At 39.9% G+C, this 12,995-nt stretch overlaps 1 protein-coding gene across 1 annotated transcript in view; it reads right to left on the reverse strand.

Annotated features, from left to right (window-relative positions):
* Gpr89a (G protein-coupled receptor 89A) overlaps positions 1-12,995 on the reverse strand; it is a 41,927-nt gene that overhangs the window by 22,432 nt on the left and 6,500 nt on the right. Inside the window, exons 2-5 of the mRNA XM_046425809.1 lie at positions 8,963-9,022; positions 7,993-8,096; positions 3,784-3,890; positions 3,290-3,391 (exon numbers count right to left, since the gene is read on the reverse strand). Of these exons, the coding sequence (XP_046281765.1) occupies positions 3,290-3,391; positions 3,784-3,890; positions 7,993-8,096; positions 8,963-9,022 (373 nt within the window). The remainder of the gene's footprint in view (positions 1-3,289; positions 3,392-3,783; positions 3,891-7,992; positions 8,097-8,962; positions 9,023-12,995) is intronic.

The following is a 12,995-nucleotide window of genomic DNA, read 5'->3' on the forward strand; positions in this document are numbered from 1 at the left end:
GAAGTCTGGCACCCCAGGACAACACTGGTTTTCATTTGCTCTTACTTCCCGTTTCTGGGCGGCTAGTCCCCGCTCCATCTTCTACTTCTTCTTTTCCGTCTTAAGGCTTGTAAGATGATTCTTACACCTTCTTGTTGGACCTTCCTTTGGTCTGTCCTTTGAATCTCAGCTTAATTATCAGTCCAAAGTCTCAATAAAGGTCGATTCTAGTCACCTGCACTAAATTCGACATTTTTATCTGCGTCATTCTCTATCACAGTACTCTGTCTGTGCCTTGGTGACAATGACCACAACTGGCAACTATTTACTTATTTACATATCTAGTCCCAGTCAAAAGACTGTTTCAGCAGGGCAGAATCCAAATGTGTTTTGTTCACGGTTCTCTCCAGCAAGTAACATCAGTAGGTGCTCACTGATACTTGTGGGGTATTCATGAAGGAATGAATTCTCATCTGAATTCTGTTGATTCCACTTTCCACACATCTCTTGATTTTGTATCGTTTTACAGGAAAGACGTCTAATTGATCTTTGTTTTCCTTATTATCTAGCACACAGGAGGTATATAACAAATGTTTGTTGACTGTGTACATAGTATCACTCAAAAACATAAAAAACCCAAGGGATTAATACAAATTATTACATATTAAAAACTGAAAAACAATGCCCCTTCTACTTTTATTCCCATTAACATGGTGTCTTTTTATTAACTATTTTTGTGGTTTAAAGTACTTTGTAGTGCATTGCACAAGGAGTACTTTTTTAGACCTTTTTTACAAATTAGTAAGGCCTGGGTCTTACAGTTTTTTGTGATCTCCACAGCAAGAAATCATACTGAGGGGCCGAGGTCGTGGCTCAGTGGTAGAGCGTTCGCCGAGCACATGTGAGGCGCTGGGTTTGATCCTCAGCACCACATAAAAATAAATAAATGAAATAAAGGTGTTGTATCCAACTACAACTAAAAAATATTTTTAAAAAAGAAGATGGCAGTGTAAGGCTGGCTGCTTCTTAGTGATTGCCTAAACATTTCTTCCTATTTACTTCTCTTAGAGGGTTAAATAAATTAAAAAACCTGAACATTCAGAATGCGAAACTGAAATGACCAATTATTTCACCATGAAAAAAAGGCCCAAACTGAAACCATCTCCCTAGCTTTCCCTGAGTGTCCTTTCAGGATATTCTCATCAAAGTTAGAAAAAGAAACAGACGAAGGGGGCAGGGGGTTAGCAGTGATGGTGAATGAGATGGACATCATTATCCAAAGTACAGTATGAAGACAGGAATTGGTGTGAACATACTGTGTGTACACAGAGACACGAACAACTGGGCCCAGTGTGTGTAGTATGAATTGTAATGCATTCCGCCGTCATACGTAGATTAAAAAAAAAAAAAAAAAAAAAGAAGAAGAAACACACAAAGACACGACAGACACAATGGTCTTCTCCCCTCTGCCATGGCCTGGCCGCCCTGGCTGCGAGAGTGCAGGAGAGAGCTGGGGAATACCATCAGGCAGGTCTTTAGACTACATGGAACTGCCTAAAATTCTTCAACTGACTTCTAGCATCACAAACCGGTCTCTCTGTGGGCTCATATGGAATAGGTTTGTATGAGAGCAATACTACCAGCAATGCTATCAAATCTGACTATCAAGTCATGCCCACACTGACCTGGGCATGCTGACCACATTAGCAAATCCTAAATTCCTATCCAGAGTGTTAAATTCTTCAACTCATTTACCACGAAGAAAACTCAATTTTCCCCCCAATTCACTGATTCAGAAAACACGCACCAAACACTTGTTATGTGCCTTCAGAGTAGGCACTAGGATATAAAGCAAATAAAGAGTAATACGAGCAGTTTCTGACCTCAAGGAAGCCCAGAGATCAATGAGGAAGTCAGAAAGGAAATAAATAATTTAAGCTTTATAGGGGATAAAAATAAGTGAAATATGTAGGTGAAATAAACAAGTCCCCTGAGATGGGGGCGATTAATATCCCCAGTGATGTCCTCCAGGAAAGTCTTCTTAGAGGAACTGGTCAGAGTTGAATCTTAAGAAGCACCTGGAAAGGGAGGCAGGGTGAAAATGGCCACCTCTGGAAGAAGAGCTGACCCAGCAGCTCGACTCTGGAAGGCCCCGAGAACTCCGGAGCGCGGGCAGGTCTGCACCAGGCTGAGGATCTGACTGTCGTTGGTAGGCTGGAGCGATTCCACTTTTTTGCTTCTTTATTATTATTTCAAATTTTAAAAGACCTCTTTTTATTTGCAAAGTCATTTCTGATGCTGCCTATGCTTTAAAAACTGCACAGTACCTCTGACCCACTTGCAGAAGATCTCCAAAACCTTTTGCCTAAAATCTCTGCCTCCAGGCAATGAGTACACGTGGAAGACGTGTGGAAGTGTGGCAGAGTTTAGACCTGTCCAGTGTTCACTGCAATTCTTTTCTGGCATTTCTTTTTGTGTTAAGAGTCTGGAAAGCCCAAAGTTCTTAGAATTCCTTGAAACTAAGGTTTTGAATGTCCATAGTTTTCACCAAATTGACAGATGCACATGAAGCCCTGAACGTAGAAATGAACAATGCAGGGGTGTTACATATCTGGGAGCCGGTGCAGCTGGGACAGATTCTACTGTTCGGAATGTGTTCCTCAAAGGTCCACATGTTAAAGGCTTGGTCCCCACCCATGATACTGGTGGACGGAACCTTTAAGAGGTAGGGCCTACTTGCAAGTTTCTGGTTATAGGGGGTACACCCTTGAAGGGATATTGGGACCCTGGCTGTTCTACTTTCTCTTTCTTTGCTTCTTGGCTGCCATGAGATAAACAGCTTCCTCTGTCACAATCTTACCATGATGTACTGCTCGCCACAAGCCTCAAAGCAATAGGCTATGTACTGAAACCTCCAATACTGTGAACCAAAATAAACCTTTCCTCTTTTTAAGTCGATTACCTCAGGTATTTTGTTATAGTAATGAAAAAGTGACTAACATCTATGTAACTGTATTTCTATAATTCTGCATTCAATATAGGAGATTTAAGTTAAAGAGACCTTTCTATGTTTTTCACTAAACCAAGGTTAAAAACTGCTGCTCCAGAATGACAGACATATGATCCAAAACTAGCATTTGGTACTCCTTAGGATAAAGAAGAAAATTTGGTTAAAAATCAGATATTTTTTAGAGAAATGATTTGCTATATTTCCTGACATCCAGAAGATTCAAAACGCTTTTTTTTTTTTTTTTTAAATTATAAGATTAAATATCCCTCTTCCTAAACCTACTTCTCCCCATATACTCACCATGTTTTGGGCTGAGAATGGGAAATGGATCTCCCAGTTTCCAGAAGAAATACATAAAGGTCAACCATAAGAGACAGGAAAAAAGCAGTCTCTGTTTCTGCACTAAGACAGAAGAGAGAAGACTGTTAGGGAAAGCATGTTCAAGAGCTTGCTCTACTTAAAACTATGAGTCTATGTATTAATATCTGGTCAATGAATGATGGAACTACACAATTTTTAATGAAAGCATCCTTACCCAACATAAGAGAAACGTGGATGAAATTAAACAGTGGACTGAGTTAAAAGAGACATTGTAGTAGAAGTAGGAATAAAGTTGTGGCAGAACAAATAACCCAATCATTCATTTGATATTCATTACGGAACCATTTTAGGACATTGTGAAGTGACCCCAAATAGCAGCAGTTATGAAAGTAAAGTACAATTAAAGCTGTCTATATCTCTAATCCCCAAGAACACCCAATCTATGTGCTGACATTAGGAAGGAAAATACTTACACAGTCGGATGTTGCTCACAATAGAATAGCCAATGTAAAAAGGCACCATGAAAACCAGGATCAGCAGAATTATACACAGGTTCATTTTCCAGTGAAAATAACGGGAGCTGAAATAAATGTCAAAGATTGTCACTGGGGGAAGGGTGTGGGGAGGGTAGCAGCTTTCACGTTCTTTAGTCTTCCACGCATGCCTGGCTCTTTAAACTCAACACTGAACATGTTCCATCTAATTCACCAACTATGCTATTATTATCTACTCGCTGGTAGAGATTAAAAAATATAAATTTTTAGAAGGTATATATGACCATCTTAACCTAAAAATTTCACTAAATGTTAGTACTTTAGTTATATTCATAAGCAATGTATAATAACATTTATCAACATATTCCATTCCTAGTAGTATGAGTTATTTCATCCACTACTAGGAATCTTATTGCAATATAAGAATTAAAGGGAAACAAGGTTAATAGTAATGCATGCCATATAGACTCAAGCATGTCTTTCATACTCAATGTAAACATCTGATTTGCTTTATACTCTTTATAAAATATAAGCCAGGCACAGTGGCACATGCCTTAAGTCCAGTGCCTCAGGAGGCTGAGGCAGGAAGATCACGAGTTCAAATCCAGCCTCAGCAAAAGCAAGCCCCTAAGCACTCAGTGAGACCCTGTCTCTAAAAAAAATACAAAATAGGACTGGGGGTGCGACTCAGTGCCTGAGTGCCCCTGAGATAAATCCCTGTTACTGCTCCCCCCATATATATAACTTATTTAAAAAGTTTAGTTCTTTTGCTTTGTATAATGATTTATCATAATTCACCCATTTAAAGTGCAAAATGCAATGATCTTTAACATATTCACAAGTCAGTGCAACTACCACGCTGATTCTAGAACAATTTCATTACTCCCTAAAGAGACCCTGTACCTGTTACCACTTTCTAATTCCCCTCCCTCGATCTTCCCAATTCTAGGAAACCAAAGTATTTCTGTTTCTATGGACTGGCCTACTCTGGACACGTCATGTGAATGGCATCTCATAACTCGTGATCTTTTATGACTAGCTTCTTTCACTTAGCATAATGTTTGCAAGGTTCATCCATGTTGTAGCATGTATCAAAAGTTCATTTCTTTTTAATAGATTTTGAAATATTCACCCTGTTGTTTATCCATTCATTAGTTGTTGGATAATTGGACTGCTTTACAATTTAGTTACCATAGATAGCGATGCTACGAGCATTTTCGTACAGTTTTAGTGAGACTGTGCATTTCCACTTCTCTTTAGGCAGAACTTGAAGAGACCTGCTGGGCCATAGGGGTATCTACACTCAACCTTGGGAGGCATGACCATGTTCCCCAGCAGTGCGTGAGGATTCCGACTCCTGCTCGGCCCCACCAACACCCGTCCCGTCACCGCGGCTTTGCTGCGTCCCCTGGGGGTCATGACGCAGAGCTCCTTTTCCTGCTTCTCCGCCTCTACATTATCACCTTTGGAGAGCTGCCCTTCAGGTTCTTTGTCCATTTTTTAGAATTTTTTTTTTTTAAACTATTAAACTGTAAGGGGTATGTATACATCCTAGGTAAAAATCCCTTGTCAGACAGAAGATTTGCAAAATTTCCTTCTATTCTTGGGACATCTGTTCGCTTCTTGATAGCGTCCTTTGTATTTACTGATTTTAAACTTAGGTAGGCCTGGTTTCAAAAACTGGCTGAGCAGCTAAGTGGCTTAAAAGGATATATAAAATACAGGGTGAGAAGTAACCTGTAAGGAAATAGGAAAGAAAGCCACAACAATGGCAAAAGATAGGTAAAATATCGGACCAGGCCTAATGGCTTTTGTGAAATAGGTTTAGAAACTTGCTGTGAGTGGGCCACAACTTTAGTTTTCAGTTTTCTAATGGTCAATATGAAATAGAAAATTTGATTAGTTAGATAAAATCATGTGTCTGTAAAAAAATAAACCAATGTCTCCAAGGAAGCATAATTATTACTGACTTATTATTACTGGATTATTACCAAGACAAAAATGAAACTTCTCTAATGATTTCATAAGGAAGAAAATGTGAGATCCATCTGCAATACCTTGAACAATATTCTTTCAAGAGAAACATCAGTGTGTTGCAGAGGACGGTTTCTTACTATTTCCCCCTTAGCACCAATGACAGAACCTGACAACAAAGAGCCATTCAGTAAGGGCTACCCTACGGGAGCAAAATCCAGTTCTCTAGATAATAGACAGCCTTTTACTCATCTGGACCAGCCCAGTTTAGAGCATCTAGAGAGGCAAACAAGCTGCACATGCCCCAGGCAATCCCATAAAATGTTTCAGCTAAGTTCTGAAATATTCTGTGAGACAGTGGGTTTGAAACTACAGGTGTTGTTCCACGAGTAGCACATGTGTTAACTAGTGTTTTGGGCTGAGTTTAAAATGATGGTTTCTTGAGAAATGAAGGATCCTGAATAGGAGGCCCTACACCCAACTTCAACACTCTTAGGGCCCAGATTCTCTTTTACACTTACACACACATACACACACACGTATTAGCTGTAGATGGACACAACACCTTTATTTCACTTATTCAATTTTATATGGTGCTGAAGAATGAAGCCAGTACCTCACACATGCTAGGCAAGCGCTCCACCACTGAGCCACAACCCCAGCCCCACAGATTCTCTTTTGAACACTATGCTGAATCCAGTCACTATACAGATATAATACATTTCTGTTCCACAGTTGAGCCAAATGTTAGCATGAAGAAATAGGTATGACTACGGACATATCTCGGCCTAAACAAACTCAATCTCTCCCCCAAATACCTAAAGAACAGGATTTTAGCAATGCTATTTTCTATATTCTTTTAGATAAATTATTTCAGAAATTTGAAAAAATACACCAAATATATAGTTTCCTATTATACAGGATTATTGATTATGAATTAAAAGCTGAGAGAAATCATCTACCAAAAACAATAACTATGGTTTTAGATTATGTGAGTCATAAGTCTATATTTATTTTTTTATGTTGCTGGGGGTTGAACCCAGGGCCTTGTGCATGCGAGACAGCCACTCTACCAGCTGAGCTACATCCCAGCCCCCATAATCCTTTCTATCAAGATTTAGATGAGTGGTTAGCAAACTATGCCCTGGCAGCTACCTATTCTTACAAGTGAAACCTTACTGGAGTACAGCCACGCCCACTTGTTCTTGTATTGCTTATGGTTGCTTCTGATTTACAGCAGCAGAGCTCAGTAATTGTGATAGAAACCCTTTGGCCCACAATGCGAACCTGTTTAAATAACAGAGAAACACTTAGGTTGTGAGAATAAAATATGATAACCAGCAGGTAAGATAATATCTGCCTATTCTCCACAGTCACTGGATCTATATCCAGCTTACTCCCCAAAAGTCTGGATCATTAAAGAACAAGTTTAAAAGTACAAGAGCAAAAGTAAATTTCTGTTTAATCCTACTACAGCTTATTAAATGATCTATCAGGAGCAACTTTATTTTTTTTAACCTTTCAATATTTTATGTTTAAGCATCTCTATTTTATGTCTTCAATTTTTTTTTCAACTCTGATTCTTAAAAAAGAATTTGAGAGTAAAGTCGTTCTGTAAGTCTCAAGTATCAGCAGCCTATAATGAATTTATACAGCTTAGCTTGGCATGGATTCCTGACTATGAGTGAAAGGCCACTTTATTCCTAAAAGATCTTTTCATGTGGTGATAAAAAAGTACAACAAAAGTCAACATAGCAAACCTGATAAATGCCATATACAGATAAAAAATTCTTAAGCTTGCAATTTGACATAAAAGAAATATTTTGGAAAAACTGTCTAATAAACTAATAGGTTTGTTATTTGGCAGGGAGTAAAGAGTTACTTTTAAAAAATGTTTTAAAAAACATTCTAAGTAGGGGTGGTAGCTCAGTGGCAGAGCACTTGCCTAGCATGTGTTCAATCCTTAGTACCACATACAAATAAAAAAAAAAAAAACAAAAAAAACAAAACTAAGTTCAATCAAACTTGATTATGCCTGTAAAATAAAAAAAGATAACTGAGACAATAAATTCATTTTCAGAGAGGTCCTTAAATAACTCTGAAAAATCAACATGGTAGATTTTTTTTTTTTTAATTAAGATTCAGATTACTTTTACATGGTAGAGTGGAGCACAGTGTTTCTCAAGAGGCAAGTTATTTAGTATTCTTACTCACCTGCTATTCAGTACTCCTAAGATTTCAAAGATGATCAGCTCAAACATGGTGCAAGAAAATGCAAAAGTCACAGAGAAGATCACCTGTACAACATACTGACGCACCTGTTAAAGCCAAAAAGAGATAGAAGTTGATTACTTCCTGGCTAGGAGGCAAGTCAGAAATCTTATTTTTAGAAATTCTCAAGTCACTGGAGACAGATGACCAACATCCACTTGTGGTTGGGGAATTTAAAGCATGAGAAGATGAAGTGACAGGGTCAGAAGTAGCATTTAGAATTCCCAATGCACACTGATCCCCCCCGCCCCCCCGCCCCCCCAAAAAGAGCTTTAAATCTTGATAAAATGTTCAACACAACAACAGTTTTTCAATACTCTGCAGATCTCAGATCAGTTCTGGAACCTCCATTGGGAGGCCTAACAGTACTGGGCAGAAGAGAACCTTCAGAACTTTGGGCTCTGACAACTACCAACCCCCCGGAGAGGTTTAATGGAGAACATTCTACAATGACAGAAAGGCAGTTCAGTACCACTAATTTATTACAAAATAAGGAAGATTAATTAGAAGATGTCCATTCTAGGGTGGTGATTTTGTGACTCCAAGGCTTAAAATGAGAACCAGACCAACTTCTGAATTCTGGTAGTAGTTTCAAATGTAAGATTGGTGATTCAGAGCTAGACAGACAGAGGAAAGGGAACCTTTATGAGACACTGTGAGAATAACTGCTACTGGCATATATCCCGATGTAACTACAGCATGGCATTCCTCGCTCCATGTGACCTGGCTTTCTATTTTATTTTTTAAATCTAAGCCTAATCATATTCTGCAGTTTCATTGTCGGAATAATTTTCATTTGGCAAAAAGCTTCCTATTTTGGAAGTGAACATGATCTTTAACAGGCATTTTTCTTATTTTATTTTTAAACAATGTAAACTCATACAGTATAAGCATAACACTGTTTTCTTCTCACCTCGTAGTCCTTAAACAATTGACGCATGAAGAAAAGCCACCCAAATCCAAAAAACAGTATCTACAGGAGAAAAAAAACAGAATGTCAATATATATCTTCTTTTGAGAAATGCTTCAAAGAGAATACATCTAACTTATTTCACAGATTAAAGATGAGATCCACTCACAACACTGGAAAGAGATGTTTAGATGCTCTTAGATTTCTGAGATTATCCATGCTATAGAATGTGTTATAAATTAGACAAAAATGGAAGTACTTATATATTTTCCCATAGTCTTGTGATAGCCAGGGAAGTTAGCAAACAGACAGGACTCAGTGGAATTTGTTTCTAATAGATGATCCTTGTTTGCAAGTATTAAAAACCTCAGTGGAAAGGAGTTGAGACAAAAATAGAGTAGAAGCTGGGTGTGGTGGTGCACGCCTGTAATCCGAGCGGCTCAGTAGGCTGAGGCAGGAGGATCGATAATTCAAAGCCAGCCTCAGCAATGATGAGGTGCTAAGCAACTCAGTGAGACCCTGTCTCTACATAAAATACAAAATAGGGCTGGGGTGTGCCTCAGCGGTCGAGTGCCCCTGAGTTCAATCCCTGGTACAAAAAAAAAAAAAAAAAGTAGTAGAAAGACAAATACTTTTTATGTGTGTTTCCTTCAGAGAGCTTTCTTAGCTTCCCCCTCATCCTGCTCAAACTACAAAGAGTGTTTCCACCTTGGTATAAAGCTGGGGTTGTAGAATCCCACTTCCGTCAGTTTTGATCCAAACCGGCAGAGACAATCATCACACATCAGCTGACAAAGCTGGTTCGCTTTTCACTACTAAATAGAGTCATCACACACATTCTGACACAATTCCTCTCTTCTTCTTATGTTTGTCAAAAACTTTATGAATTACCCCTGGTTCTGTAGACTCTGCCTTATGAAGCCTCTGCTGTTCTCTGATAGGACCTTTCTTCCCTCCAGCCCTCACCCACTTGTAATCCTATAGGTCTCAACAAACATATTATTCCTCATGGAAGGACTTCTTTTTCCCCATGAAAAAAGAGAAATTGCTCTTTTTATAAAATCCTATTTCACCCTGTACTTGCCTAATCAAAGCACCAGCCACAGAGTTTTATAATGTCTAATTATAATGACTTTATTATAAGCTCTGTGAGGACAAGGACCACGTCTGTCTTGTTGATGTTTGTATTCGCAGCACCCCGTATAATGCCCGCACACAACAGTCTCTCCGTAAGTGTGTGCTGGGTGGCTAAATGGTCAAGTCAAACATGGCTGCTTTTCAGCAAAAACCCAATCTTGAAAATTTTGCAGATTACTACACGTGCTGTACTAAGTGTTGGGAACCCAAAGATGAGTAACGTAGTCGTCACCCTCCAGAAGCTCACTCTATCATGGGAAAGACATCAGATAAATAATTACAATGTAATATGGATGTGCAAGGACAGAGACATGTACATGATCCCGAAAAAACAATGAGGGAGACCAAACCAATCTGTATGTAAGATTTTCAAAGAAGATGATACCTGAGCTGAGGGAGGTTATAATTTAGGGTTAAAACTTGATATTGTGTGCAAATTTGGGAATTAGGCACATTTTTCTACAGTTTCCCAGGTATATTTACCACATACTCAAAAGTTTCCTAGGCCCTAAAATACTGAAAATCATTCTCTTAAAGGATGACTAAGAATCAGGCAGGAAAAAACAGAGGTGGTAAGGGCAGGGGGACAGGGCTTCCAGACAGCAAGTCCATTCCTAAAGGCATGGAGCACCCAGCCCTGGGATACGCTGGCAACCCCTGCCCAGTGCTGCTGGGAGACATCATTCACAGGAGGAAGGGCTGGGGTAGCTCACCGTGCAGTGCTGTCCAGCACGCTCAGGGACCTGGGTTCAATTCCTTCAAAATAAATAAAATAAACAATAACCAAGGGGGGGAAAGAAAAGAAACAAGGAAAGTGGTTAAAAATGAGGCTGGATCTTGAAAACTGTGAGGAAGTTGCAACTAAAGAATTAAATGGTATAAATACACTTTTCTCAAACCCTTTGAGCGGCAAAGGGAAGAAAAAAAAAATGAGGCTGGAGAGGAGAAACAGAGGCCCAATCTCTGAGAGTCCTAAAGGCCACCCCAATGAGCTTGGGTCTATAAATGGTGAGGGCCATTTTTTTTTTTGGGGGGGGGGTATTTGAATGCTTCAACAGCTTTATTCACAATTATAAAAGCTAGAAACAATTTAAATGCCTTTAAATCGATGAAAGCATTAAAAAATATAACAGAATAGTACTTAGCAATAAAAATAACCAAACATGTAGAATCTGAAAGTATTAGTCTAATTAACATAAGAAACAGGACTCAAGTGAGGGTCATTTAAGCAGGAGTCGACAAGGCCCTTTTGTGGTTTACCCCAGAACACGACAGTAGCAGCAAAAGAACCAACTCTAGGAAAAGAAACCTAGGAGGTTGTTATCTCTTCTCTTCAGACAGATGATAAAGGCCTGAATTAAGACTTTGGTGAAAGAGGAGGAAGCAACAGATTTGAGAGCTATTAGAAGGTAACCAGCAGGAAAGAGTCAAGAAGGACTAGTTTAGAACACAGGATGAAGAATAAGCCACCGTTAAGAGTCTGTAAACAAGTCAAAATAACACCTGGCATTTTGCCAGGGGGATGTTAGAGTTGGTAAACAAGTCTGGATGGTGCCTGGCAAAATGCCAGAGGGAGTGGTTTGAGAAGTAACAAAAGCGAGCCATTAAGTGTGGAGATTCCTTATTGGTTGACTGATGTATCTAGTTTATGCTAATTAGATAAGCTGTGTGGAATGTATAAATACTGCTCCTGTCCTGCAATAAACGGCTCCCACTCCTGTTGTATCAATGTATACAAGTTGCTCGTCACCCCCCCCCCCCCCCAGCATTTGAGTAAAAGATTACAAAGGCAGGACTGAGATTTACCTCTAAGTTGAAACCACCCAGTGGGATTCTCCAGGATGGAATGCACATCGCGAGGAGAGCGAGGCACGAGGAAGAGAACACCAGGACAGGCGCGGGGAGAGACAAGGAGGGGACAGAGGAGGACTGTCAGAGACAACAGAACCAGAGAAGGGTGTCCTGAAGCCACGTCCCAGGCTGAGCGCAGTGCTACGTGCCACAGAGGGGGAGAATGAAGCCAGGAAGGGAAATGTTCAAGGGCGGGCGTGGCTCAGTGCAGAGCACTTGATTAGCCGCACAAGGCCCTGTTCAATCCTCAGCACAAAAAACAACCAACCAACCAACAACCAGGCCTTTGTAATTTGCTCAATGATGACCTTAAGAAAAACAGTTTGAACAGGGAGGTAGAGGGAGACCCAGCACATGGTGGGCTGAGGGTAAATGGGGGTAAAGGCAGGTGGAGACAATGAATGGCTTTAAGGAGAGCCAAGGAAGAGAAAGAGACATGAGACAGCATCCTGGAGAAGAGGGGGTTAAGGGAAGGTTTCCTGCACAGGGAAGAAAGCACAGAGGAGGGGCAGACCAACACGGGAGGAGCCGATATGATTAACTATTATCACTAGCAGCTCACCTTCACGGATCATTTACTTTATTCCAGGTTATGCACTACAGCATTATAATCTCAAATTAAAAAAAAAATTACAAAAACTCAGTGAGGTAGGTTTGATTCTCCTATTTTCAGAAAGAAAGCTGAAATTCAGAGAAGTTAAAATGAATATAAGAATTAGGGTTCAAACTGAAGTCTGAGCGACCTACTCCAACACCTACGCTTTTAACTACTTCACAATGGGTGACTCCAGATCAAAGGCATAGGCTGAGTGAGGCCTGTAGAGGAGCAGGAGACACCTTGTGTTCTGACGTGGGGGGAGGAGGTGAAAATGACTGTGGATGGATAATCTCTTAATTAAAATGCAGGAAGTAAAAGGAGATCACGTCTTTGGTCACTGTTGACTAAGTAGGAGGCAAGAACATCTGCTACGAGGTGAGCATGGAGAACAGGGGTTTTGAGGAAAGTGATAAAGATCCAGAGGAATCATAAGGGGTGGGACAAACAACT

The sequence above is a fragment of the Marmota monax genome, unplaced genomic scaffold (assembly GCF_021218885.2).
Source record: "Marmota monax isolate L192 unplaced genomic scaffold, Marmota_monax_Labrador192_F-V1.1 WCK01_AAM20220418_F8-fsc00320, whole genome shotgun sequence".
In the NCBI taxonomy this organism is placed as follows: domain Eukaryota; kingdom Metazoa; phylum Chordata; class Mammalia; order Rodentia; family Sciuridae; genus Marmota; species Marmota monax.